This window comes from Notolabrus celidotus, chromosome 24 (assembly GCF_009762535.1).
Source record: "Notolabrus celidotus isolate fNotCel1 chromosome 24, fNotCel1.pri, whole genome shotgun sequence".
Classification (NCBI taxonomy): Eukaryota; Metazoa; Chordata; class Actinopteri; order Labriformes; family Labridae; genus Notolabrus; species Notolabrus celidotus.
In genome coordinates this window covers 124,508-151,511 of record NC_048295.1, presented here as the reverse complement: position 1 = coordinate 151,511, position 27,004 = coordinate 124,508, and the positions used below count along the sequence as shown (strand labels likewise).

Genomic DNA, 27,004 nt, shown 5'->3' with positions numbered 1-27,004 from the left:
CTGATGACGGAGGGACCGGAGATGTTTCTCTCTGAAGTGTCCTCTTGATGTAATCCGGTTTAATCCTGCTCTCTCTTGAAACTACAAAAACCCTCCAAGCAGACATCAGATAATCCCTCAAACAGCAAAACTCTACAGGACTCCATTACCCAGAATTCCACACACTCATTAGAGACACACACACTGTGGTGTTCCCCAGATGCCTGGGCAGGTTTCAACACGAGCGCCTGTCTGTTGTTTTGACTGCGACGCTCGGTGCAGAGGGTCTGCAGGTCCGATGTTATCTCACTGGGTGTGCTGGACTTCTTCCAGGACTTATTCCAGGACTTCTTCCAGTACTCATTCCACAACAATGATACCAAACAAAGGCATGTCTCTGTGCTACATGAACACCTCTCCTCTGTGAAAGGCTCTTTGTCACACGTCTTATCTGCTCTCGTCTTTTATTTTATGTCTGCTCTGTTCTCGTCTACTTTTGTCTGAGCTGTCAGAACCGGTTTGTTGCGGCTTCCAATGTCCCTCTGTTGGATTTTTTCTCTCCTGCCAGTACAAATATTGATGCTCAGACTCCTCCGACACAAACCAGTTCTCTCTCTCTTGATCCTCTTCCTCTTCACTGAAGAAATGGACATGCTCGATTGAGAGAAAAATCAACTATGAAAACAAATCTCTCTGCAGCATCAGGCCTCTCAAGACAGCTTCATAATGTGGGCATAAGAACTACAGAAAGTCCCTGATACTCCAGTCACTTTCCCTGACTTTCCCTGACCCAACCCCACGGCTGGATTTAGCTCTCCAGCAGCCTTCAGCTTGGCCTCAGGACGCAGCAGCTCCCACCAAACGCAGTAAAACCAGCATCTGCTTCCTGACGGCGGCGACTGCAGCAGGACTGTTTTACAGCTGATACTGCCTTTGTTTCACGAGTTATTGTGCAGCGACGCCGTGTGTGACAACATCAGACACAACCACAGAAAACCTGGACAGCGTCTGCCGACACCTCGAGTCAGCCTGTCCGTCAAAAACAAGCAGAGGAGGGACAAGACGGAGGAAAGACCACGCTCCTGTTCCATCGCCTGCAGTTTAAGTCTGCACCTCCATCAGCTCAGAGGATTTATTCTCCACCATCTCCATCACTGACCATCACACAGGTCAAAGGTCACGCTCAGGGTCAATAGAGGAAGCTTGACGACCTACAGCATCTCCTCTCTGCTGGGATTTCTGAAAGCGCCCGCTGGAAACACATCTGGAAAACGCATGAGCAGAGAGAAAGAAAATACTGACAGTGTAACAAAGAAAAAAGTGTCTACAGGCATGTACGCCAGTGTGTGTGTGTGTGTGTGTTTCCTGAGGCCCAGCAAAGGAGGGAAGTTCAGCCGAGCTATTATAAGACCACAAATTACGGCTCTCCACAGCCAGAAATCTGCTCTGCCGGGGCCTCATCATCAGCAGCAACAATGAAGAGTTCAGATAAAAAAAACAAAAACACATCCAGGCTGGAAAAACGACAAAACCTCAAAAATCATCCGTGCTGATTTCAGAAAACACAGAAACACACGCAGGAAGCTCATCAGAGACGAGGAGCTGAGTGAAACACAGAAACATGGATCATCATTTTTAATCCGTCTCATCCTTCACATCTGTCAGTCCCTCTCAGGTGTGTTTAAACTTCTTTATCCAGACTGAGTCGAGTAAACATCTCCTCCCTCATAAATGATACGGCCACATGAGAACACAACGCTGCTTTGTCTGCACTTCATCTTGACTTGTCTCCTCCGTCTTCATTTCAGACGCACAGAAATAAAAAAGGAGAACACAGAACGTCGCTTCTTGCATCCTCCTGAAGTTCTTTTGTTTCTCTTCGTGGTTCATTTGTGACCTTTGTTGCTCTGCCTCCTCAAAGCGGTTGTTTTGTGGTATTCTGAGGTGGTTTTGTATCTTTGTTGTTATTTTGCATGACTATGTGGTTGTTTTTGTCACTGAGGAGAGTAACTTTGTGCAGCTTTGTGCTCTTTCTGTGCGCGTCTCCTGGGCTTTGCATGGCGATACCTTACAGCCATTTATTTGTGGGTTTTGTATTTTTAAATGAGGAAACAAAAGCAGAGGAACAGAGCGTGTGAAGTCCTGCAGTCTTGAGAAGCTTGCATCGTTTCTGATTTGAAGCCGGCTGGTTAACGACGATGTTTTTGCAAAAAGAAAAGGCGAAAGAATCAAAGAAAGCTGAGACAGAAGAACCATGGAGGACAAAAACTTCTGCACTTTCGGGAGGTCTGCTTCAGAGAGCGCCCTCAGTGTCAAACAAAGCTTCTAGTTGTGAGCGGCGGCCATGGGATCGAACCCTCGGGCTTTTCCCATCAGCCCCTGAGCCCGTCCCGCGGCTCGCCCCGGAGGGAGCCGGACGACGGACACAGAGCGTCTCTTTCTCAGCCACATCCTGCCGGGACGACCAGACGGCCTGGCCTTCCCATGAGCCTTTGCACTCCCAGGTCATCTTTGTTCACTGAGAGGCATGCTGGGAAATTCGCCATCAGACGGTCTCTGGTGTTTTGGTTTCGCCGCAATCACAAAGGAGGATTCACCACAGCCGCAGACACTCGGTCTGTCTTCATGTCTGTTTCGCCAAACTGTCCCATGATGCAACAGAAAGAGAGGATAACGAGGGAACGAGGGGTCAGGCGGTTAATGAATAAAGTTTGTCCTGTGTTTGTCGGACGCTGGATGATGCACGTCTTTGTTGGCACACAGCGGATTCTGTCAGCCTCGGAGGTCTTGCGGTTTGTCCGAATTCCTCAAGAAGAATAATCTAATTGAAGAACTCCTGCAGCCATCAGCGTCTGGACGGCACAGAGGCCACACACACTCACACACACACCGAGTTAGAGGACTGTGGACGGATTCAGCAAGCAGAAAACAAAGGAAATGTTCATGTCTGTGATTTGGAGAGTGAAGCATCCAGGACACATGATTTCTCAAATGCGTGATGTTTGAGAGGCTACTTAATGGAAACAAGAACTGCAGAACTTCTGCGTCTACTCAAAGACTAATGCATACTGATAAAAACTGCACTTATATTCATGCTCATGAGTCATTTCCCACGTATTATCTCAAGCGAGTGAGATTCTGTGAGATTTACCACATTGCAAAGGAAGAGGCATGAAAGGGAAAATCTGAGAAAGCAACAAAAGGTTGCAGGAAATCAGGAATTCATCTGCAGGTTGACAAAGGAACGTGTCATTATATCAGGGGAAAGTAAACCCTGAGAAGCAGCAGTAATGAGTCTTTAAAAGGAGCCTTAAATGTGGATAATCACATGCACCACGATGCTGCACTTAACGCTCAAACAGAGAGCTTTGAAGAAGGAGCAGCAGCAGCAGGGTCGGTGTGTGCTGCAGAGTTTCATGAATGCATAAAGCCCCGAGTTGTCCCTGTGCAGGCCTGCCGTGCGAACAGGCTTCCCCGCTGTAACAACAAACTGGACTCCTGCAGCGTTTGTTTGAGGTGGAGGAGGAGGAGGAGGAGGAGGCGTGGGCGGAGGAAGGGGGCTGTGAACTTCAGAGCTGCTGAGGAAAAGGCTGAACAGTTGAAGGAAAAAGGGGGCCCCGGGGTGCTGCAGGGGCCGCCACAGGAAATGGGTGGGGCTCAGTGGGAGGGGAGGGTGACGGATCAGCTGCCAAGACATGGAAGGAGGCGGGGGAGATGTAGAAGGGAAGTCTTTTCTGGATGTTTCTAACACAGATCTGTAACAGTATGTGGTCTAAGGTGTGTGTGTTACCAAATCTTCAACATGTCAGTGATTCACACTCGTCTGGTGTCCCATTAAAGTCTGTTTCCCCTCCCTTGAAAAAAACAGCAGACTTATCTTAAAGCATGAAGACAGAAGAATTCATTTTCTCACACCGGAGCCAGAAACCTGACAACCAAACCCTGTCACAGAACTGGCACGAGGCGAGGACGAAATCAACACCTCTGAGCAGGTTGTTGCAGCAACATCTGTCAGAATAACTCTCTGAGTTCTGCAAAAACAGCACCAGCAGTCTGACTGATGAAGAAAGTGTCTCTGGTTGGATCAAATATAAATCAGGGTTCTTTGGATGCAGCAGAACAGGAGACTTCTGAAAACTTGAATACAGGATTTAACTTCTACCAGAGACTTGTTGTTCGGTTCTTCTGCTGCAGTTAAGATCTGCGCACTTCTTCCTCCCCCCTCTCCCTCTTATCTCTGCGTGCATTTCCTATCCGTATCTCTGCCATCTCTGCTGCATGAAGACTGAACTATTTGTTGCATGCAAATGCTGAAAAATAGCTTTTTGCATTTTCATCTGAGAAGAAAAGTCAAAGTCTGACGTCTCCTGGAAATCTAGGATCATGTTTTCTTTAAATGAAGTTAAATTTATGCAGCAATCATCTTTTCCAGGAAGTGGGTCAACGTGTCCCGAGTCAAAAGGAGAACCTCTGATAAAATAAAACGCTCCGGGTGGATCTACGAGCGCCCACGCCCTCGGGTGTAGTCTGACAGAAACCAGACCCCGCGCTCGGCCTCCAAACGCATTTGTTCAGCCGACACTAAGTGACCCATGCTGCCAAATAATTGATGACTCCAAAGGAAGAACGGGCCCTGCTGCTGGCAACAGGTTGCTGGAAGGAGAAGACTGAAGCTCTGCCGAGTTTTTGTTGAGAACGTTCAAGAACACGCTGTTTTTAGACGTTAATAGAAGCAGGTTGCTAAAGATGTCCACAGGGGTCGGATCAGGTTGTTAGTCAACGCTGGTGACTCATCGGTTACTCGCCAGCGGCTGCGGTTTCTGGCTTAGGTTAACTCCCGGACTGTTAGGAAACAAAAACCGATTGATTCCAGCAAAGATGTCCTCATCATCGAGTCATCACATGAGCAGGTTTATTAATCCAGGATTAAAGACGGATGATGTCACCTGCTTACCTGTTTATTGGAGGAATAAAGGAATAAAGTCAGAGCGGGGATTCACGTCAGAAACACAGATTTCTTTTCTGCTTCGATCTGATTTGTCAGATTAAAGTCGAAACGTGAAGATGTTCAGAGCTGGAACAAAACAGCTGATTAGAGGAAGAGTTTCAGCTCGATTCAGGACGAGAGGAAGGACAGTTTTCTAACAGTCTCATCAGTTATTGGACAGAAGGTGATCTGAATTGTTTCCCTTTGTAAACAATCATCGTTACTCGACCTGCTCGGCAGCAAACAGCAGACGCAGTGAGACTCAGCAGCTCAAGAGACGGAGATCTCCCTCAGGAAGTCCAGAAACAGCTTCAGACTAACTATCTGAAGCGGACATGACCGAGATGAGTCCTGCAAACCATCTTTAAATCTTTAAACTTCAAGATGAAGTTATATGTTGTTGCATGATGAAGTATATCATTCAACGCTTTTCTTTCTGCATCCTGTTCCTGCAGTAATATCACATCCTCTCACACACCAGCTGCCACATATTAAGGATGTAGCCTCTTGCGTTTATTTCCTGTCACGTCTGACAGAGTTGGAAAAAGCAGTCTGAGCTGCACAAACTCAAAACACGAGTTCCCGCTCACCGTTGAAGAAGCTCTTGACCTTCAGGTATCCGACGCTGAGGCGAAGCACGGACAGCTTGTCCAGCCGGGCGCGGACTTCCTCGGTGAACGGCAGCAGGCTGGTGAGCTTGTCCAGCTCGCCGTTGAGCCGGTCACGGTGACGTTTGGACGGGTTTGACTTGGCGCCATCAGGAGGCGGAGGTTTGGGTCTGGAAGGGGAGAGAAAGAAGTCAACATTAAAACACAGAATCAAAGAATTCAAAAGGGAGTCCAAACACCCGACAGAGCTCTCAGAGGGGTTGTTTTCTCTGGAGAGGCAGAGCTTGACGTCCTACAAACAAGCTGGAGGCTAAATATGTTCTGTATACTGACGTCCATCAGTGCTGCAGCAGCTGAGATAAACACATGACAGCAGTGAAGATGTGACACTGAAGACTCTAACACACGCAGCCAGCTGCATGACGCAGAAAGTCTCACGTCTGTGCTCGGACAGTTTCAGATTTAAGCCTCTTCTGCAAGCACATCAATCTCCCTCGTCCCTCAGGAGGCTGAGTCCACCTGCTGTCTCACCTGGATTCTTCTGCATCTCATCCAGACCAGGATGATATTTACGTCCTGTTGAAGTAGTTTGTGCACTCGTATTTACAAACACGCTGAGTGAGAGGAAACGAGGAGTTTCTCTGTAAGTGGATTCAAAAGGTCACAGAGAAGTATCACAGCACGGGTAATAAATTTAAGACCGTCACAGGAGAGGATCCTTTTCAAGAGACAGGATTCGACTGCAGACGAGATGTTTGAATATCTCTGTGCGTCTAGGGATTTAAAAGCGAGGTACTCAAGCGCTCCTTTAGTCTGTGTTCAGAGTTTCTTGGTGCTCTGAGGCTCCCTGAAAGATGCGTTAAAGACAAAACAACACAAACACCAGTAAGTAAGTATGCAACACTGATCCCCCAAAGTGACAACACCCATGCATTAATATCTGTGCAGTCAGAGCGTAAATCAACCTGAGTGCTCGGCGTGTTTTGCTGCAGGTTTGTATCTGAACTCTGGTGACCGGCAGTAAACCCGACAGCTCCTCGTCTCTAACTCAAACCAGACGTTCTGCGCACAGAAGGGCTTTTTCTTTTTTTTACACAGAGGGTGTGAAGCTCCGCAAACTCAACCTGGAAACACCTCTCACTTCAATTCAGGTCACCTGAGTGTATCCAGGAAAAGGTTGTGGACTTCTGTGGAAATGCCCCCGCCTTTTCCAGGACTGTTTGTAGAACCGTTTCCTGAATCATTCTCGATCTGAGCTGGATCAGAAAAACAACAGGCTTCTCTTTGAGTCAGAAAACTGATGTTAGAGTCGAAACAGAGAAACATAAGTCATCTCCACTTCTGCTTTGTGCTTCAAGAAACATATCTACATTCTTTGAACTCAAAACTATGTTTGTGTAAGTCAGGTTGTCCCCTGAGAATTAAAACCTGCATCCTATATTTCTCCATCAGCTGTAAATAATCTTGACATGAGCTCGTCTGCTTTTAGTATCTTCTCCGCTGCTGATTTGGGAATTGAACCCGTGACCTCTCCGTCACAGGTTGGTCTTGGTCGGTCTCCCTCGGAGCAGCTGCACGTCTGCTGCTCTTCCACTTAAATCAGGTTCAGATGTTCCTGCTGATGACGCCGCTTGGGATTTCAGGTCAGGTGAGGCCAGTGTGCGAGTGTGTGTGTGCACCTGCATAACTTCATACTTTCGAAGCACTGTGGCTCTGACCCTTTGACCTCGTGATTACTCAAACATTCGTGCCTCCAAACCTGCAGACCAACTTAAAGCTGCAGAGTTAGCTCCAGAAAAAGGTCAAAAACTCACCTTTGAGGAGCAGTTTTTATTAACCTACGTCTGCAAAACATGACGAGGCCGAAGACTTAAAGATGAGGGAATAAATATGCATGAAGTTACAGTTTCTATGCTTCTAAGAATACAGCGTGGTAGAACAACTCGTGCCTCAAATGTTCCTAGAATTAAATTTTGATGCACCAAAAAATAAAGTCAGTAAGTCAACTAGCTTCTTCTTTTAAAAGTTACAGCATAAATTTAAATGTAGGGCAGCTTGTGCTCAGACTTCAGAGTAGTCTCCAGTAAAATGTGCAAAACTTTCCTCCAGTCGGCTGCAAAATACTCTCCACAAATTAGACCAAATGACCAAAACTCTTCTAAATACGAGGAGAACAACGTGTGCCTGAACTAAACTGCTAAATATATCAGTTCTAGATTAAATATAAAAACCAGTCTGGTGAGAAAACACCCAAAAGGCATGGAAAGCTGGCCTTTCTCCCCCAGCAGAAGTCTGATTTCACACTTTAAATCCCTCTCTTGTCGAGTTGATGACCTCTTCCAGATGTTAAAAGGATAGAGTGTGTTAGGGAACATGTGAGCGGACAGTCTGAGCTGTAACTGTAACATAAATGTGTAAAATGCGGACCCTTCCCCCTCCTCCAAATCAAACATCTGCTTCCAATAATACCCCTGAACACGACATATCTGAAATCAGGCCGAGATGGCTATCGCTGCATTCCTGCCGGCACAAGAACAATGAGCGGCCAGTGTTGTTTCTTCTCGCTTTATCTACTCCATCAGTCCTGGAAGGGGCGTGGAGATATATATGAGTGTGTGCATGAGTGTGTGAGTGTGTGTGGGGTTGCTTTGGACTTGAAGAAACACTCCCCTGCGCTCACACAAAGGCACTTTGTCTCCGGTGGGTCAACGACACCTTTGCAGAACAAAAGAAGCTAAATATGAAGTTGGCGTCCGACCCAGTCGGAGTCATGATACGGATGGACCGATATCAGACTCAGAGAGATGATATTAGACCCAGAGAGATGATATTAGACCCAGAGAGATGATATTAGACCCAGAGAGATGATATTAGACCCAGAGAGATGATAACAGAACCAATATTTACAGAGCAGAGCTTCACTTAGTTATTAAATCATATTTAATGTTTGTAATTTAAACACAAGAACAACAAGCCACAAATAATGATAATACACACCTTCTCAGTTGTGAGAGGAACTTAACATGTAATATTACATAACTGAGATTGACACAGTTTATAGCCGAGTGTCAGAGACGGGTTGGGGGATTTTTTTGCTGCGTAATACTAAGAAAAAGTATTTTTAACTTCACTCCATGAAGCTTTATCTCCGTCTTCTATTTACTTGATTTGCAAACTCAATAAAGTAGCAGATGAAAGAAACAGAAACAGACGGCCGGCTTTGATTTATCAAGTTACAAAGGTGAATCATGAATGTTTCAAATGTAGGATGTAAAGACTCAATCTATTAACTCTGATTAAACCACATGAGCAGTCCACCCTGAGTCCTGACCTCCTCTGCTTTCATAACATCTGGGAAGTGAGAGTTCACGAGCTGACCGTCACATGTCAGTCATAAGAGAAACAGTACGTCTCATCACCATCAGCGTGACCTCTGTCCCAATCACATCTGACCAAATCAGAGAAACCAGCAGCAACATCTGACCAGATCACTCCAGACCAGTTCAGACCAAGCAGCAACTTCCGGTCTTAAAATATGAAGCACATGCGGAAGAGCTAAAACCTGCAGTTCATCGAGCGCCCACTAAAAAAAATCTAAATCTGCATGATCACAAACTAATCATTTATTTTGCAAGAAGATTTCAGCCTTGTGTTGGCTCGCTATCATTGTCTGCCGAGGTGTTTAGACGCCTCCGGGTCAGAGGAGATTAAGTTGCAGAGTTAATGTAAGGACAAGAATGCCATTAGCTGATTGTTTGTTACAGTCAGCCTTGTAAGACCTGATATCATCCTGAGCACGGATCAGGTGCTGTCGTTTATTTGTCACTTTAATTAGTCAGAGTTAGAGACGGGGGACTAAAATGAACTTTGTATTCCTGCTGGTGTTTAAAGGAAACTCGATATGTCAGCGTCAGAGAGGAGAATAAGATCTGTAACTCATTCCTTCTCTGCACATATTTCTACAAATCTACACTTTTCTTTTTTTTTGCATGAGCTTCAGAAAAAACCGTAACGATCCAGAATATGTAACCAGATCCTTGACCTCAACCTCCTCCAACACCAACTGAGAGCCAGATCTTATCCTCTAACATCAGGGTTGGACCTTATTTAGGCTTTTGTGGCTGCATGAGAGCAAATCCCTGCAGCCCAGATCCAAAAAAGAGAACTGGTTTAAAGCCTGAAATCAAGAAGGAGAGGTTTTACAGCGGGACTGGATTTAGGAAGTATAATGTTAGTGTCTGCATACTTTGGGACATCTATCCCTCTATTCATCAAGTGGTGTGTGTGTGAGTGGAGCACACACACACAGACACATTACCATAAATTTAAATGTTCTACTTTTACAATGCATGTAAACATAAAGGTAGAGCGCCTCAGGCGGCTCTGAGAGACTCGGCTGTGGGTTAAACAGACTCTCTCTCACACACTCATAACTCACTCCACGGGAAAAAGAGAGAGAAAGAAGAAGAAAGATAAACTCCCTGAGAGAAACTTTTCCTAAAAACCCAGGCGGGAGAACATGGCAGGCTTACATAACCGTTTGCGTGACACAGAACTATGTTAATTTGTGTTGAGGGAGGGAGGAAAGAAACAACCCCCCAAAAAAACACACAGAGAGACAGAAGGAAAGACAGGAAAAAAGTATGTTGTGGCAGTCGGAGGAGGAGGAGAAAAAAAACAGAGCGAGTCTCAGATTACGCCATCCTCCCTCCCTCCCTCCTCCCTCGTGGAAACATCGCGTGAGAGCGCTCTCGCTCCACGTCCTGATTATGATTAATGCAGGTAGTACCACACACACACTCAAACCGCGGTTCTGGCAGGGTTCTGCTCCGGTCCTCTGCGCGGGGGCTGTGGTTCTGTATGGAGCAGTTAACACTCCGCCTGGCTTGTTAAAGTTAAAAATCACAAACTGGTAAAATCACAGCGAGGAGAGAGAGAGGAGAGCAGCTCTCTTCACAGCACTGTGAGGATCCCAGGGTTAACCGTTTCAGGACTCTGGTCCTCAAGAAAGTTCCTCATAGCTCTTTAAAGGTTTATGTTCTTCTCTGCAGACCAGGACTAGTCTAAAGAGTTCTTTAGCTCGATGATGGGTCTGAAATAAACTTTTCAAGCCCCAGAATAAAACTCCAATTAGGATCTCTAGTGCTCCACGAAGAGTCTGCAACATGTTATTTCAGCATCACCTCTAGAAAAAGGTTCTTTAAAGCATGATGAAGGGTTATAAAGTTTTTAAAGTAACAATTAAAACACCTATGATCATTAACGTGGGGATTCAGAGAACTTTTGGCATCTTGAATAGACTAAGAACCCTGTATAGTTCCTCTAAAAAGTTCCTTCAAGCAGGTCTCACAGTTCTTTAGGGTACCATGATGAGTCCGTATCAAGGGGCCGAGCAGAACTTCCCTAAAGGGTTCTTTAAAGCATCATGGTGGGGTCTGAAGCCTGATCCTAGAGTGTCACAGTGAACGGCAATCAAGGCCACATCTCAGACACCTTTTGACCTCTCAAGTCTAACATGTTTGATTTTCTTTCTGCCTTCCCTGAGTGTAAACAAACATGACTACGAGACGGAGGAGAAGTTGGTTGAGCTCTGGGGACAACATCCAGCGTGTCGAGGGACGACCATCGCAGCCCCTCTTCCTTCCAGCATCTTGTGATTGGTCAGGTGCTGATCGTCCCCAACGAAACTGGACTTGATCTTGACGTGAGTTCTCTTTGCAGCACTAAACCAGTTTTTAATAAACTATCTGAGCATGAAAACTTTGAAATGTGTCCTCGGATCACCACAGAGGGTCTGTAATTTTCTCTCTGGTGGTTATTGAGAGAACTTCTGGAAGGTTTCATGTGTTATAAAGAGGCTGTGATGAGTAGTAGTTTCTTAAAGCTGACAAAAATATTTGATCTGATGAGTCAAAAACTAAAAAAGTTAGAAGAAGAAAACTTCTGCTAAAGGAGATTCTTTCAATCACAGCTGAGCTTTAATATCTGAAGGGCCTGACCTTTATTCCTTTAGGTTCATCATTAGAGAACCAGAGTCCCTTTTACTTTTGTTTCAAGGCTCTTTGGAGAACAGCGTACCCTTCAGTGTAAAGATGCTTTAAATAAGAGTCTTAACTTTGTCTCTGTTTGCTCTTCTAGGGTCCAGGGACCTCTGAGGATCTCCTGAAGGGTTCTTAAACATCCAGAGAAATCGTGAGTAACAAAGTTTGACACAACACAGACACAGGGAGACAAAAACAATCCTGAGCGGCTCCTTAAAGAACCATTCAAGCATTGTTCCTAAAGTAATGAACTAAACCGAGGCCCTGCATTTTTCTGCAGCAGCACAGTCCGGCCTGGAGAAAGGTTTGGGGTTTTATAATAAGCAGCAGAGGTTCTCAAACTGTGGTCAGGGGCCCTCCAGGGGTCCTTGGGGGGGAATCCAGAGAAGGACAAGAAGTTCGGTCAATTTAAGCACAAAGTGAATCATAAGAAGACAACATGATGATTTACTGATGTGAGGATTCACTCCTTTAAAACAAAAACTCAGTTTTCACACATTAGATTCATTCACAGGAACATGTGTTCACACATTCAGATAGTTTACATCACCTTCAGTCTGCAAACTTTAGTAAACTCAGAAGGTTTAATCAGATCTAAAACTCCTGAAGCAACACTTACTTTATATTCCACCAGGACCTGCAGAGCTGCTGGACTTCAGCACTTCACATTGGTCATGCTGGCCAACATTGCATAACCACAAGCAGGAAAATAGACTTTACGGCCTTATGGATCCAAGTTAAGACAATGTAGCTACTATTGCAGAGCACAACTCACTGCCCTCCTCTTGTGACCGTGTAAGACAGGCTGTAATGCATACTGTGTGACTGAGTCTGGAGATGTTTGCACAGCTGTAACCACCTTCAGTAAAGGAGGAATCTATGGTGCCTGTATGAATGCATAATAACTCAGTACAATCAGATAAAAACACCACAAAGTCACTAATGCATGAAGTTTAAATGAATTCTTACTAGTCATATGTTTAAGTCTTCTTATAGTCCCTGATAAAGCAGAAGTTTCTGTAGTGTTGCACAAGTATTGCAGTAAAAGTACAAAAGAGTCACCAGATACACTCAGAGTGTTTCCAGGAGTTTCATAAACACTCACACAGACTGTATAAGATCTTACAGTGGGATACAAACACTAACTTTATGTTTCTTTATGGATCAACTCAGATCATTTCTGGTGTTTAAAAACATTTCAACTTGTTGACTTACATTTTCTGAACCGGCTTCTTCCGTTTCTTCGCCGCATACAGTGCCGTGTTGGCCAGCATGCTGAATTCAAGGCACACAAAGTTTAAAAAGTGGCTTTATCCCGGGTTTTATATTCACTGAGCGGGTCCAAGTGGACTAAAAAACTCACATCCCTTGAAAAAGGTTTAAAAAAGAACTAAGAAAGACAGTAAAATCCCCCTGTCGTCCTGACGCGTCGTGCGCCTCTGAGCTACAGAAAACGTACTTTGTGTCCTTTATCTACTCCAAACATCCAGCAGACCTCAGAGAACTATCACAACTTATCATAATCCCCTTGGTGAAGTGTTCCCACACCACACTGGAGCAAATAAAGTCACTTTTAGAAGTTTGAATTAATCCTTGGAGGAGTTTCGTTGGAGTTGGAGTCTTCTGCCCGTGCGTCACCCCCGGTGTGATCTGACAGAGCTGCTGCTGCTGCTGCTGCTGCGCGCTCCCGACGCACCTCCCCTCTGTGTGTGTGAGTGTGAGTGTGTGTGTGTGTGTGTGTGTGTGAGTGTGTGTGTGTGAGAGAGAGAGAGAGCAGAAATATTTAAGGTGGAGCAAATGTGGGCCAAACATGAGTGAGACCGCAGAGGGGGGGGGAGTGGAAAACTGCATTCCAGCCGGGTCCACCTTAAGAAGAAGCTTTCTATAATTGCATTTATTATTAAACTGTGTTATGGATAATAATAACAGTAACAACCATAATAATTTGTATTTTTGGATGATCTACTTATATAAACAGCTTATACAAATAATAAAATTCACACAGTTTTATTCTAAGAGAGCTCTACGGAGCCCCTGAAGTCCCAAAGAGGAACTTTATTATTGTGCGCAGATATAATTCCCTCATGCTTTCAATAGAGTGATCCTGTGTGCATGAGATTATAATTTGTGACTACTCCATTATTTTATAATGCACACAAGTTTTTTACTTTTGCACACAATAAAAAAAATGTGCCTCTTGGGCCTGCAGGGGCTCCGTAGTTTCCTGCAACACACTGAACCAGTGAACCTTCTCATGTTTAATAACTTATTAATGAATAAGCTGTGTGTTTTGCTGTTTCTCTGCAGTTTGGATTCATCTAAATGTAAACATTGGGGCATCAGGGTGTCTACACAATGCAAAGACATCTTGAGAGGTAAGTAAGTTTGTTTTGTTTTAAAATCAGCTGTTTAGTGAAGCTCAAAATATCCACATTATTAAGCTTTTTAACTCGTCTGATGTGTTGGCAAAGCTCTCAATTTACCGGTCAATCTACGTTCCGACCCTCACCTATGGTCACGAGCTGTGGGTAGTGACCGAAAGAACGAGATCGCGAATACAAGCGGCCGAAATGAGCTTTCTCCGCAGGGTGTCTGGGCTCAGCCTTAGAGAGAGGGTCAGGAGCTCAGACATCCGGGAGAGGCTCAAAGTAGAGCCGCTGCTCCTCCGGATCGAGAGGAGCCATATGAGGTGGTTCGGGCATCTGGTTAGGATGCCTCCCGGGGGTCTCCCTGGGGAGGTGTTTCGGGCATGTCCAACTGGGAGGAGGCCACGGGGAAGGCCCAGGACACGCTGGCGAGACTATGTCTCTCAGCTGGCCTGGGAGCGCCTCGGTATCCTCCCAGAAGAGCTGGTGGAAGTGGCCGGGGAGAGGAGTGTCTGGGCTTCCCTGCTGAGACTGCTGCCCCCGCGACCCGGACCCGGATAAGCGGAAGAAGATGGATGGATGGATGATGTGTTGGTGTTTTCATCTGAGCATCACTCAGAAATCTGACCTTCTCTGAGTTATAGTGTAAGAGAATTTAAGCACAGACACATCCTCTGTCAGAAAGGTTTCAAGCTGACTATATATACTGGAGTATTTCCTTTAAAATCCATCTGACAGGCTCCAAAGTCCCTGCTTGAAACACACAGGACTTTAAACACATGAAACCTGAACTCTGTTTGTTTGGCCTTGAAATAGCCGGTGGTCAAAAGTAAGAGCTCTCACTCAAACTGACGTTTAGGAGATTTTCCCAGCACTGCTGTCACGTCTGTTAAAAACAAAGTGGACCATCAGTCTCATTTGAGTCCTCACAGTGTGTCTCAGTGTGGGCGGGGATCTTCAGGTGAAGGTTCACTTTCTTTTCTTGTTCCTTGAAGTCGCACTGTTACACCGGGGAAGTGTGTGAGTGTGTGTACATATTTATTTAATGTTGGGACCATTTGGCAGTCAGTCACCGTGTCCTCCCACGCACTGTCAGAGTGAGGTGAACCGCGTTTCACGGGGTCGTGAACTTGAAGAGTTTCTGTATTGTTCAGTGAGTTGAGTACAGAGAGATGTCAGGTGATACATCATTGTGTTTTTGTTCTCTGTGAGTAACTTGCTCCGGCACGTCAGGGACAGAATCCACTAAAGAGCGCACAAGAAGTCACAATATTCCTCCCCAAACATCTGTCGGCTGAAATGTAAACTGGAACTTTTTGGTTATTTTTCATTCGACTTCTTGTCATGACGGCTCAGGTTGTGTAACACGCTGCCGACTTCCAACATCACAGTTGTAAATACGAGCTGTCACGCACTGGGATTCTTCTGGACGGAAATAATGACGAGAAAGAGCGAGGAACACGAGCCGCTCGGTGCTAAATCAATCTTAGTTTTAACATCCTGCACAAAAAGTGCAACAAAAAGTCATAAATTAAAACATGTTGCCATGGCGCCCTCTTTGGCCAACTTGGAGCACTTTTAGATGTCACATTTCTCTGCTAAGACCTGATCTAGGATCCAAATGTAAGCCCCAAGTGCAAATGTATTTCTAAAAGAGGCTTTCTGATGGAACAGATGAACTCTAAGAGCGTCTGGAGTCCAATCAAGCTCTTCATAAGACACTGTTCAGGTTGTCTTTGGAGCAGTTTGTCATTTCCAGTCAATATACGTGAAGATTTTGGGGCTCCTGTGTACTTTGTTGGACACCTTTGGGAAGAATGTCTTGATTGGTAGTTAGTTTTAAAGGACTAGAAACCTGGGGGCTAAAATTTTAACACCAGGAGCAGAAGCTGCTTACGCTTCAGTTTCATTCACCTCTGAGAAAACTGCGGCGTGTGCATCCCTCCAAAGTGCTGGGTGGATCTAATCAATCCTCTTCTCTGGAGGACTTTTCTGTTGATTTTGCACATTTCCTCTGCCACAACATCACTTATAAAAAGGGTCAGTGCAGTGTTGATATCCTGAATGCAATAGAAGCACATTAAATCTTACATTTCCTCTCAAAAGAATAGAAACATTTTCACACAAAGATGCCAGATGCTGCTCTAAGCTCTGGATAAAGGCAGCAGGTGTCCGTTGAGTTGTGATTTATGTTTGATGTCAGACTGAGGATTGATTGCTCGCCATGAGCTGAATCAAAGTGGCGTATCGGTGTCTTTATTCTGAGATGGGGTGCTTGATGTTGATTATTCTACCTGCAGTTATATAAACTGTCTTATAAAAATACTTTTTCTTCCCTGTAATTAAAATGTACTTCTCATTTGTGCCTCCTTTGCATACAAACAGTTCCAGGCTGTCTGGCAGCGTCGAAGGGGGAACAGTTGGCATCCTCGCTGCCATGGCAGCACGCCGTGTTTGACGCCAAACACGGCAGTTATAAGTCAACAGCTATCTGTGATATGCCACCCTCTGGCCTTATTAAAATGCAACCTTTGTTTAAAATACACCCTGGCTTCATGCGGCTTGGCTCGGACCTGCAGAGGCTGGCAGACACGTTTCTTTACGAGACGTTTTTAAGGAGCTTTTTCTGTTTCTGACATTTTGAGGAATCTGACAGTTTGATTTGCCCCTGCGGAGTTTGTTTAATGGTTTAGTGATCGCTACATGCTAATGGAGCCTGGCAGTTAATTGAGACATCCACTAAATGATTTATAGCCTGTAATTAAAGGAAATGATAGTGCTTTTTAGAGGGATAATAGATGGTGATGTCTCGGCTGACAGTGTTATTCTGAGTGTATATTTTTGAGATGTGAACACATTAGTTTAAAGAAAGCCGCCTGTTCTCTCTGTGCAGGTTTAAACTCAGAGAGCAGAGCGGGTCGGGACGCCAGTAGCCGTTGTTCCTCATCATTAGCATACTCCATGACTAAACTCCACCACTCTTTATATTTGGCAGCAGCAGAGCGGGCTGCAGAGCTGCGGTGAGTTTCCACTGAGCCACCGCAGGCTGCTGCAGCGTTTTACTGCGACATGCAGAGGTGGCTTTTACACAGCAGTAAACACAAACTCCCAAAACTCTGAGAACAACCCGTGAACCCTCTGCTCCGTCAGGGTTTTTCAGGCTTCATTTGAGACTCAGAGGAGGAGGGTGACGAGGGTTTCAGTGTCCTGCATCTGTGTACAGTACAAGAGGAGATCTTTGTTTCTGTGAAATATTATGAGCTTGTTGTTGGTTTCATGCCTTTGCAATGAATAAATGCAATAATAGTAATGTGCTTTATTTGATTTAGGGAGAAAAAAGAGAAACTTGTATTAGAAATCAGCCTTAGCTTGTTGAACAACAAATCCTCGAGGCAGGCGGTGACTTCGAATAACCTTTAGATCAGCAGTTTGGCCCAGCCTTCAGGAAATGAGTCGAGTTTCTTCATCTGAAAAGTCAAGAAGAGTTAGCAAGAAATGAAATATAATAAAGGTTATTAAGCCATTCTGTTTCAGCTGTTATGACATGCTCTGTCAGGCCACAAGAGAGCAAAGTAAGATGAGGTCGAAGGTCAACATGTATGGAAGAGAAAAAGAGCAGCAATGAAGTGCGGTCGTTCAGGTTCCACGTACGAGCAGGTGTCTGTGTATTTTTGAGTCCAGATGAAAGCTGATATTTCTGAATCAAAGTATAATCTTCTGACTCATGTTTGACTGTTTTCTGGTTTCACAGACGGCTGACGATGTTCCAGCTCTTTGACACGACTCCAGAGTTCGGCACCAAACACGGGAAGCGATCAGACGTATGAGCTCTCAAATTAGCACCGCTCCTCCAACAGACGCTGGGATGGAGGACGCAGATCGAGATATGATTAAAGGTCAGAGTCACTGGAAATTACAGGCCTGCTGCACTCATGTTATTTTCCATGTCAGGCCGGTCTGGAAGGGTTCGAACCTGCGCCTCATCTCGGTTAGCGGTGACACAGCCAGCGGAGACACGGCAGGATGGTTAATAGTCGTATCCGGGACAGGAGAGTTCTGGGAAATCGGTGGCAGATGTTGGCGAGTTTGGATGCAAGTCTTTGAGAATCAAACTGTGGAAAGAATTTAAAATCATTACGGGAATGAGTGTTCCTGGTTGCACTTGTATCTGTTTGGTGGATTCTTAAGCCTTAATCTAATTTATTTGGTTGTGTTTAACATTTTTTGTGTGATCAGTCAACGTGTGTGTCGTAAGAGTGAGAAATATAAAACACAGAAGGCCTGATTCACTGCAAAGGGAGACCTCTCAGTGGTTAATGCTGCATCCACAGGCTCCTCTGATAGTCACTGTTACCATTTGGGAAGTTGAACACAAGTTACTCTCTTGTGCACACATGTTATATACATTTTTGCACACAAGTTTTAAAAAATCACTTTTGGGAGATCTACATTTAGACTGAAAATTATAATAATATATATATATATTAAGAAACCTTTATTTAAGGTGTTGTATAACAATGCATGAAAACAATTAATGAAAGTTTTTGACGCAGGTGGACGCTGATTCAACTTTAAAGATGCTAACTGCTGACGAGGAGACAGATGAAGAGGAACATCAGACCTGAACTGAAACTGTAAGTGAGCATCATGATATTAAAAGTAAGCTTTTGTTCCTTTTTTGTTTCTTTACTTCTGTTCTGTTTCCTTTAACATTTCTTATATTTTAATGAATTGAGCAAACAGTTGATAGAGACTGTCTTCTACTTTCCTCTCTCCTTCTTCTTCTTCTTTCCACAAAGTGTGTCTTTCATCACACAGTCATCCTGCTGTTTCTGCAGCATTTGTGTCCCCGTGTTTAAAGCTGTGAGTTACACACACACTGTGTTATGTTTGTGGCTCTTTATTAAACCATTACACCTCATTTCTGCACCACATGTTGTCACTGAGAGGTGTAAATGTGCAGCTCAGTTTAACTGCTGCTGTGTGATGTGGTTTCACAGCTCTGGATGGTAAAACTTAGGAAACAGGAGCGTGTAATCTCTGACCTCCGCTGAGTTCAACCTGATAAAGCTCTTGAAATTGAAATCATGAGGAGGTTTTTTTTATGCTGCAGTGACAGCATGTGTCTTTTAATGAAAGCAGCTCTTTGTTGTTGTTTGATATTTTAGTTTGGGACATTTTTTCCAGTGGTTATCACTGACTCAAATGCAGAAGCAGCTCTCTCCTGCCCCAGTTTGACCTTTTAAAACTGAGAGAGGACCTTTTTTTAAAAGTGTTCTCTGCATTCAGGTAGATTAATGTGCATGTAAAATGATGCACACCTTTCCTGCCTTGATTATCTTCTTTTAGTTTAGTTTGTAGAAGTTTAATTGTGTCTTAATACTCTTCTTACTGGTGGTTTTACTACCTTGAAAGGTCGGGTTTATCCCACTCTTCTTGAGTAAGTCATCAAATGATGCACATTCCCTATTAGACGGTCTGTATCAGTGTTGTAACTCACCTCACCCCACCTTCGTTGACCTACAGTAACCCTTAACAGTGCTGTCTTTTGTTGTATAGGCTCTCATCTGAGCGGATGAGTCACTCTGAGCTGTTTTCATGACCTTTAGATCAGTCATTGTTTACCGGATTAAGCTGCAGAGGTTGACAGATATCATAAAAAGCTTCTGTAATCCTTAGATAAATAACTGTAGTATTTGATAATCCACTTTGTTAATAAAGTGCACGAAGAATTAAAGTTAGAATCAGAGACATTTTAGTCATAAAAGTAAAGATCTGCCCTCCCACGAAGACATCACATCCACCTCTGCTCCTCTTCATGCCTCCACTCTCTCTCAGCTGAACATTAGCAGCTTTGTGATGCACAGTGAGCTTGTTGGTGATTTGTTTTGTGAAGGAGAGATCAGGCAGGCTGCTGCACATGGATTTGGGTACTTTTGATGTTCGCTGCATGCAAATCATAATCGCAGGATATTTAAATAATCCGTGAAATGCTTTTGGAGTCCAGCGTTAAAGGCATCAGAGTCAGCCTGATATCTTCATGAGTCTTGGCATGAGCTCAGAAGATGTTTTCGCCTCTCAGTCCTCAGAATCCCTCACTTTGTCTCGTCTACACGTCGAGGTCTAACTTCTCCAGAAGAGAAATGATTTGGCGACAGCTCGACTGCCCACACAGCCGTCTGCTCGTCAGCCTCAGAGCTGTTTGAAGTGGGAGCATTTTTCTGCCACCCTGTCAGCAGCAACGTGCAGAGAGATCACAAATCAGGAGGAACATAAATACAGTTTCCTCCTCCTCCTCCTCCTCCGATCTGGAGCTGCTGGAGAGACGGTGAGTTTATCTGTTTCAGTGGAGGAATCTGGAGATGCGTGTGGGTGGAAGGACTTGTCAGTGATACGTTTATTCTGTGAAGGAGAATGTACCTGACTGGAAGGGAACCCTGGAGCTTTCTTCATCATTTCTATTCCACTTGAGCTCTTTGTCATGTTTTCTCCAATAGAAGGGCAACTTGTCAGGCACAAACTAAACCCCACAGGGCCCTCTGTCATGTTTCCCCCACTGTCCTGGTATCCCAACAGACCCCTCAGTCTCTTTTCTCCACTAAGGGGACAACATAGATTACACTTTGTCATCTTTTCTCTCTTTGAAGGGCATCCAGTCGACATTTCATCCTCTTTTCTCCACTTGATGAGGAATGCAGAACATACTTCATCTTGTTTTCTCCATTGGTTGGCATTCTAGCTGCCACATTACTCTGTTTTCTCCCCTTAAGGAGTCTTTAAGTCATATCTCTGGACCCCTACGACCCTCCATCATTTCCATGAGTCCAAAGGGAATCGTTCAGGCAGGCACTGGATGTTTTCTCCACTGAATTGCTCCCCGAAGATAACAACTTACAGCAGCTCACGGAAAAATGAAAGCCCTGTTGTTGACTTCCATTTATTCTCCTAAACATCTGCAGGAAGACAAACACAAGCACTTGACTCATAACGACCCACATGAACCCTCGCTGAGCTCACCCACAAAACAAAGTAAAAACACGGAGGTTTCAATAACAACAGAACCCAAACTATGCAGCTGAGTAAACTGCGACTCTTCATAACAAAGATGGAGGAAGCGTTGAAGTTGGAGGGCAGAATTGAACACAGACTGCTGGAAGTAATGCGCTCGGCTCATTTAGCCCATCTGTTCCCCGCTGGTGGACACGTCTGTTTGTTGAGCTGGAGAATTTACTGCACGTCAATAAAAGAATATCCTTGTGGTTTATACCCGGCCTTGTTTTGAAGCCTGTCATCCCTTTTAGCATGAGCTGGAACGATAAAACAGAAACGAGAACTGGGACTTCTCCCACTTTCTTAACATGCTAACATTTCAGGGTTTTTATTGCTCTCACAGAAATGTATCTGCAAGTGGTTACTTAAAAATGCAGACAAATCAAGTGTAGTGTTTACAGCTTTCTCTTCCTCTCCTCCAACTATTCCTAATTTGAATTTGTGCAGGAAATAAAACACTTCATAAAGACCTGATTATAAAAGTTTAGAAGAGTGAAACAAAGCGTATCGGTTACAGGAGACGGATTAACTGTGAGTGTCAGGGTTTGACTCCAGGTGAGGCATCTTATTCACCTTAGATCTACCCATTGTGATCTGATCTAGTTGCTTCTGTCCATCATATATTGTGGGGAAGAGTTATTTACATTTGTCTCTGTGGTTTGCATACAGGTGCAGAAGGTAGCGTCTGTAACGAGGTGCATCTCTTCGGGTCTTTCTATCCAACACTTTGTCAACATGTGAGTACATGTTGTGTTTGAGTTTGGGAACAAAATGCATCTCAAAACAGTCCAGTTGTGAGTTGCAGCATCGCTTGATATTGAGTTTACATCTGCAGCTTCTTAGTTTGCCTTCTCTGTGTATAAATGATGCTTTTCCTCACGTAGATAACATAAAAGTCCAAGTTCTGCATTTCTGCAATCGTCAGAGCACCTTGTCTTCGTCTCTCTGCACTTTGTGGAAAGTAATTTAAAGAAACACTCTTCAAACTCTGAGCATGAAACTCTCAGAGGTTATCTGAGCTCCGAGACACGCCTGAGAGATAACTTTCCCTTCAGGCTTTTGTTCTCCAGCCAAGAGTTGTTAAAAAAAAAACTCCAAAAAGAGTAAATTTATGAGGAATATGTTTCAGAGTTACATATTTCCCTCTCCCACCTCATTCCTCACATATCACACGTCCCACGCACTTCACTGCCCATCAATAACCCAGCTGGGAGTAACTTCAGATGTGTCTTCTTGTGGGACTCTTTTATTTTGATGTTACTTCTTCTCCTCTACGTTTATCTGACAGCTTTACCTTCTTTACAAATCAGGATTTTAGTGCAGCATTGCTCCCTAACCTCTGAGCTGCTGCAGCAGGCTGTGGTTTCATACTGGGCAGCTCCCAGTAGCTGACAGCAGAGGGCTGTGGTCGCACTGGGGCCGCTCTTTAAAGATTATGTGTGCAGCTTTTTGAAACTCAATCACGCCATTGTTGAGAAACAGCAAACGCTCCCCTGGATAAATAAGGGTTGAATAAAAACCTCCGCGGCGGCGACCAGGGGAGTGGAGATTTGTTTTCATGTATTTATTTGGACGAGCTTTCAATCCATCATCCTGCTGTGTGACTAACCGAGCATGCTGGGAAATGTTTTCGTCAGCGGTGATCCTTTCCAAACCCTGAATTTTTGATGACTCATTCCCCCGTCGACAAAAAAGAAATGTCTGGAAAATGAAACCGGTGTTTTTGGTAAGTGATGAAAATGAAATGGAAAGTCAGAAAGAACAGCGAGGTGTTCCTCGTCCCTGAGATCATAAAACACGGTTTCAACCAAAGTACAAAAACTCAAGCTGGACCGACCTCTGCTCTTTGGCTGATTCAGACTTTGTTGAATCAGACTCTGACACAGGTTCTCTCATGCTGGAAGCCTCAGCTCTCCTGTTTTCATGTTAACAGGTACGACTCTGAAAGTGTCGTTCAGCTCCTGAGCTTTAGTTTGGCTTTGTGTCGGTCGGAAAACGGGACGTATCCGAAATGGAAAACTCCATTATTTTGTTGATTTTTGATCATTCCTGTTGGTTTGGGTCATTTCTGAGTCACTGACTTCATTCACTGCGATATGGCAAACACTCTCATAGCAACGCAGGTTAAAAACAAACATGCTACAGGTCTGTAGCTGCTGTGATTCAAGACCTGATAACAAGCCGGGTGGTCCCTCTTTGGAGCGGACAACACGGCGTCCAGGATTTCCAAAAAGAATGTCAGAGTTTGATTCATCAGACCACAGGACAGTTTCCCACTTCCCCTGCATTTGTGGGTGTTTTTGAGCCCATGCAGTGACTTCCACTACAGAGTCATGTCTGTGTTTAATGCAGTGACTTCCACTACAGAGTCATGTCTGTGTTTAATGCAGTGACTTCCACTACAGAGTCATGTCTGTGTTTAATGCAGGGACTTCCACTACAGAGTCATGTCTGTTCTTAATGCAGTGACTTCCACTATAGAGTCATGTCTGTGTTTAATGCAGTGACTTCCACTACAGAGTCATGTCTGTGTTTAATGCAGTGATTTCCACTACAGAGACATGTCTGTGTTTAATGCAGTGACTTCCACTACAGAGTCATGTCTGTGTTTAATGCAGTGACTTCCACTACAGAGTCATGTCTGTGTTTAATGCAATGACTTCCACTACAGAGTCATGTCTGTGTTTAATGCAGTGACTTCCACTACAGAGTCATGTCTGTGTTTAATGCAGTGACTTCCACTACAGAGTCATGTCTGTGTTTAATGCAGTGACTTCCACTACAGAGTCATGTCTGTGTTTAATGCAGTGACTTCCACTACAGAGTCATGTCTGTGTTTAATGCAGGGACTTCCACTACAGAGTCATGTCTGTGTTTAATGCAGTGACTTCCACTACAGAGTCATGTCTGTGTTTAATGCAGTGACTTCCACTACAGAGTCATGTCTGTGTTTAATGCAGTGACTTCCACTACAGAGTCATGTCTGTTTTTAATGCAGTGACTTCCACTACAGAGTCATGTCTGTGTTTAATGCAGTGACTTCCACTACAGAGTCATGTCTGTGTTTAATGCAGTGACTTCCACTACAGAGTCATGTCTGTGTTTAATGCAGGGACTTCCACTACAGAGTCATGTCTGTGTTTAATGCAGTGACTTCCACTACAGAGTCATGTCTGTGTTTAATGCAGTGACTTCCACTACAGAGTCATGTCTGTGTTTAATGCAGTGACTTCCACTACAGAGTCATGTCTGTGTTTAATGCAGTGACTTCCACTACAGAGTCATGTCTGTTCTTAATGCAGTGACTTCCACTATAGAGTCATGTCTGTGTTTAATGCAGTGACTTCCACTGCAGAGTCATGTCTGTGTTTAATGCAGTGACTTCCACTACAGAGTCATGTCTGTTTTTAATGCAGTGACTTCCACTATAGTCATGTCTGTGTTTAATGCAGTGACTTCCACTACAGAGTCATGTCTGTTTATAATGCAGTGACTTCCACTACAGAGTCATGTCTGTTTTTAATGCAGTGACTTCCACTACAGAGTCATGTCTGTGTTTAATGCAGTGACTTCCACTACAGAGTCATGTCTGTGTTTAATGCAGTGACTTCCACCACAGAGTCACGTCTGTGTTTAATGCAGTGACTTCCACTACAGAGTCATGTCTGTGTTTAATGCAGTGACTTCCACTACAGAGTCATGTCTGTGTTTAATGCAGTGACTTCCACTACAGAGTCATGTCTGTGTTTAATGCAGTGACTTCCACTACAGAGTCATGTCTGTGTTTAATGCAGTGACTTCCACTACAGAGTCATGTCTGTGTTTAATGCAGTGACTTCCACTACAGAGTCATGTCTGTGTTTAATGCAGTGACTTCCACTACAGAGTCATGTCTGTGTTTAATGCAGTGACTTCCACTACAGAGTCATGTCTGTGTTTAATGCAGTGACTTCCACTACAGAGTCTTTCAGATATTTTACAGTCATTTTAATGGAGGAAAGTCTTTAATATTCCCTCCAAGTAACACAAGTAACTCCAGTGAGAGCTGAAGCGGCGCTAAGGTAAATTTATTTGGACGTTTTTTCCACCACACACACACACACACACACACACACACACACACACACACTCGGCGAGCTGCGTTTGCACGCAAAGGTGCCGTGTTGGCCCCCGTGTCCCGTCCACACATTCTCAGGTGGTGACTTCAGCTGTCAGTGAGTGTGTGTGTTGCTGTGAGTGTGTGTGTGTGTGTGTCGGTCCAAGTTTTTCGGTTTTGGGGGGCCGGCCTCTGGGTCGAACTCCGCCAGGCCAGACTGTTATTACTGCTGTAACACACACACATATATACACACACACACACACACACACAAATACACTCCCTCTCTCTCTCTGCGACTCGGCTCGTCTGGCCTCTTCGCTCATCTGGGGTTGATTAAACCCCCCTCAACACACACACACACACACAGTTGCAAAATACACACACGCTGACAAGAGCTGTGGTCTATGACTGAGCAAAATGTGTGTGTTTTAGGCGGATGGACACACACACACATACACACACACACACACACATATACACACACTCATGCACAAATTTATAAGTGGTGTGAGGGTGGCTTCCCATGAACTCAGTCACCCTTTCAAAATAAAATCTCTCTCTGGAATCGTCGGTTTTATAACTTGTTGACATTTTTCCAGAGCTTTGATTTTTGTTTTTTATTTTTGTTGGCTGTTTGAACATTTTCAGGATCGGTATGTTCTTTAAGACATTTTCTTCTCAGGTATTTTCTTACATGATGTTTTTTTTAAATCTCCCTGAGATGCAAAGGGAGTTAGTTTTAATGTGACCAGACTTACATCGTCGTAAATCACAAATTAAAGCCGTATTTTAAAAAGTTACAACCCCCGTCTTTCCTCGAAGGACTTTCCCGTGTTTACATCCGAAGCCAAATAAAACCAAACATTCATCTGAGGATAATAAAGTGATGGAAAACTGGACACAACGCAGACCTGTACAGCCTCTCTGGAGTCGTCTCTTCAGACTTGATAGCCGCTTGAATAAATCACGGTAAACTTGATGTATTTTCACATTCCAGTAATGATCTTGTGGGAAACTCGACTCTCCCAAACCTCCCCCCTCTCTCTCTGGAAAAGTCGGCCTTTCTGTTGAGAAATTACTCAGCTCTCCGGGGGAAACTCTCAGTGAATTTTATCTCTTTGATTTCTTCCTCCAAACAATTTGGGCTCATTCTTTCCTCTGTTGTTTTTGAGGCCGCCTTAAACTCAGCTCGGTGCTTAAATTGATTTGACAAACACTGAATATGTGAGTCAGACAAGAAATTTCCCTCCTTTGGTTGAGCTCTGAGACCTTCCCTCTTTTGGGGTTTTAATAGGAGGCAGTGGAAGAGGGGGGAAAAAACCTCACGCAGTCCAAACGGTCTCTTTGAACTTGATTTTTAACGTCCTCACCTGCTCAGATCTCAGCGGACATCCAATAACGGGGATGTTGTCACAAACGCGGGCTCATAAAACCCAGAGTTAATCAACCATCACATTTCTTTAGAGTTCAAAGGTGCACTCTGAACCCTCGGTGAGTCAGCCCACAGAGGGTTATGAAAAACAAACATCAGCACTTCAGCAGCTGGGTGGTGTCAAAAAAACAAGAGACACCGAATCCCCGACAGAGTTTAGGGTGTTCAACAGAATCTAGTTCACCTGCAGGAAACTCTGACTGCTCCCTGTGTGAGTTAGAGAGTCAGAGAGAGGGTGAAGACCTCTGAATATCTCCACCTCCGCCCACAGAGACACACACACACACACGTCGTATTAACGGATCCTCTGGGGACAGTTCACCTTGTCAGACAGCCAACACATGAATCGTGTTTTTATTTGCATACTCATTCAAATAGTTCTGCATCATTATGTTTCTATTCACCGACAGTTTCCAGCTCAGTGTGATCAAAGTTTGTCAGG

The 27,004-nt window shown here is 44.4% G+C and overlaps 2 protein-coding genes across 2 annotated transcripts in view; one reads left to right on the top strand and one right to left on the bottom strand.

Moving 5' to 3' along the window:
• Window positions 1–13,298, bottom strand: part of LOC117808414 (aryl hydrocarbon receptor-like) — a 35,424-nt gene extending 22,126 nt beyond the window's left edge. The window contains exons 1-2 of the mRNA XM_034678159.1: window positions 12,831–13,298; window positions 5,557–5,744 (exon numbers count right to left, since the gene is read on the bottom strand). Of these exons, the coding sequence (XP_034534050.1) occupies window positions 5,557–5,744; window positions 12,831–12,889 (247 nt within the window). The 5' untranslated portion in view covers window positions 12,890–13,298. The remainder of the gene's footprint in view (window positions 1–5,556; window positions 5,745–12,830) is intronic.
• The window catches only part of LOC117808406 (SH3 domain-binding protein 4-A-like), a 90,643-nt gene that overhangs the window by 21,984 nt on the left and 41,655 nt on the right, over window positions 1–27,004 (top strand). Inside the window, exons 5-9 of the mRNA XM_034678142.1 lie at window positions 11,120–11,278; window positions 11,713–11,766; window positions 13,923–13,990; window positions 17,733–17,877; window positions 18,535–18,615. The gene's annotated coding sequence lies outside the window, so the exon portion shown is untranslated. The remainder of the gene's footprint in view (window positions 1–11,119; window positions 11,279–11,712; window positions 11,767–13,922; window positions 13,991–17,732; window positions 17,878–18,534; window positions 18,616–27,004) is intronic.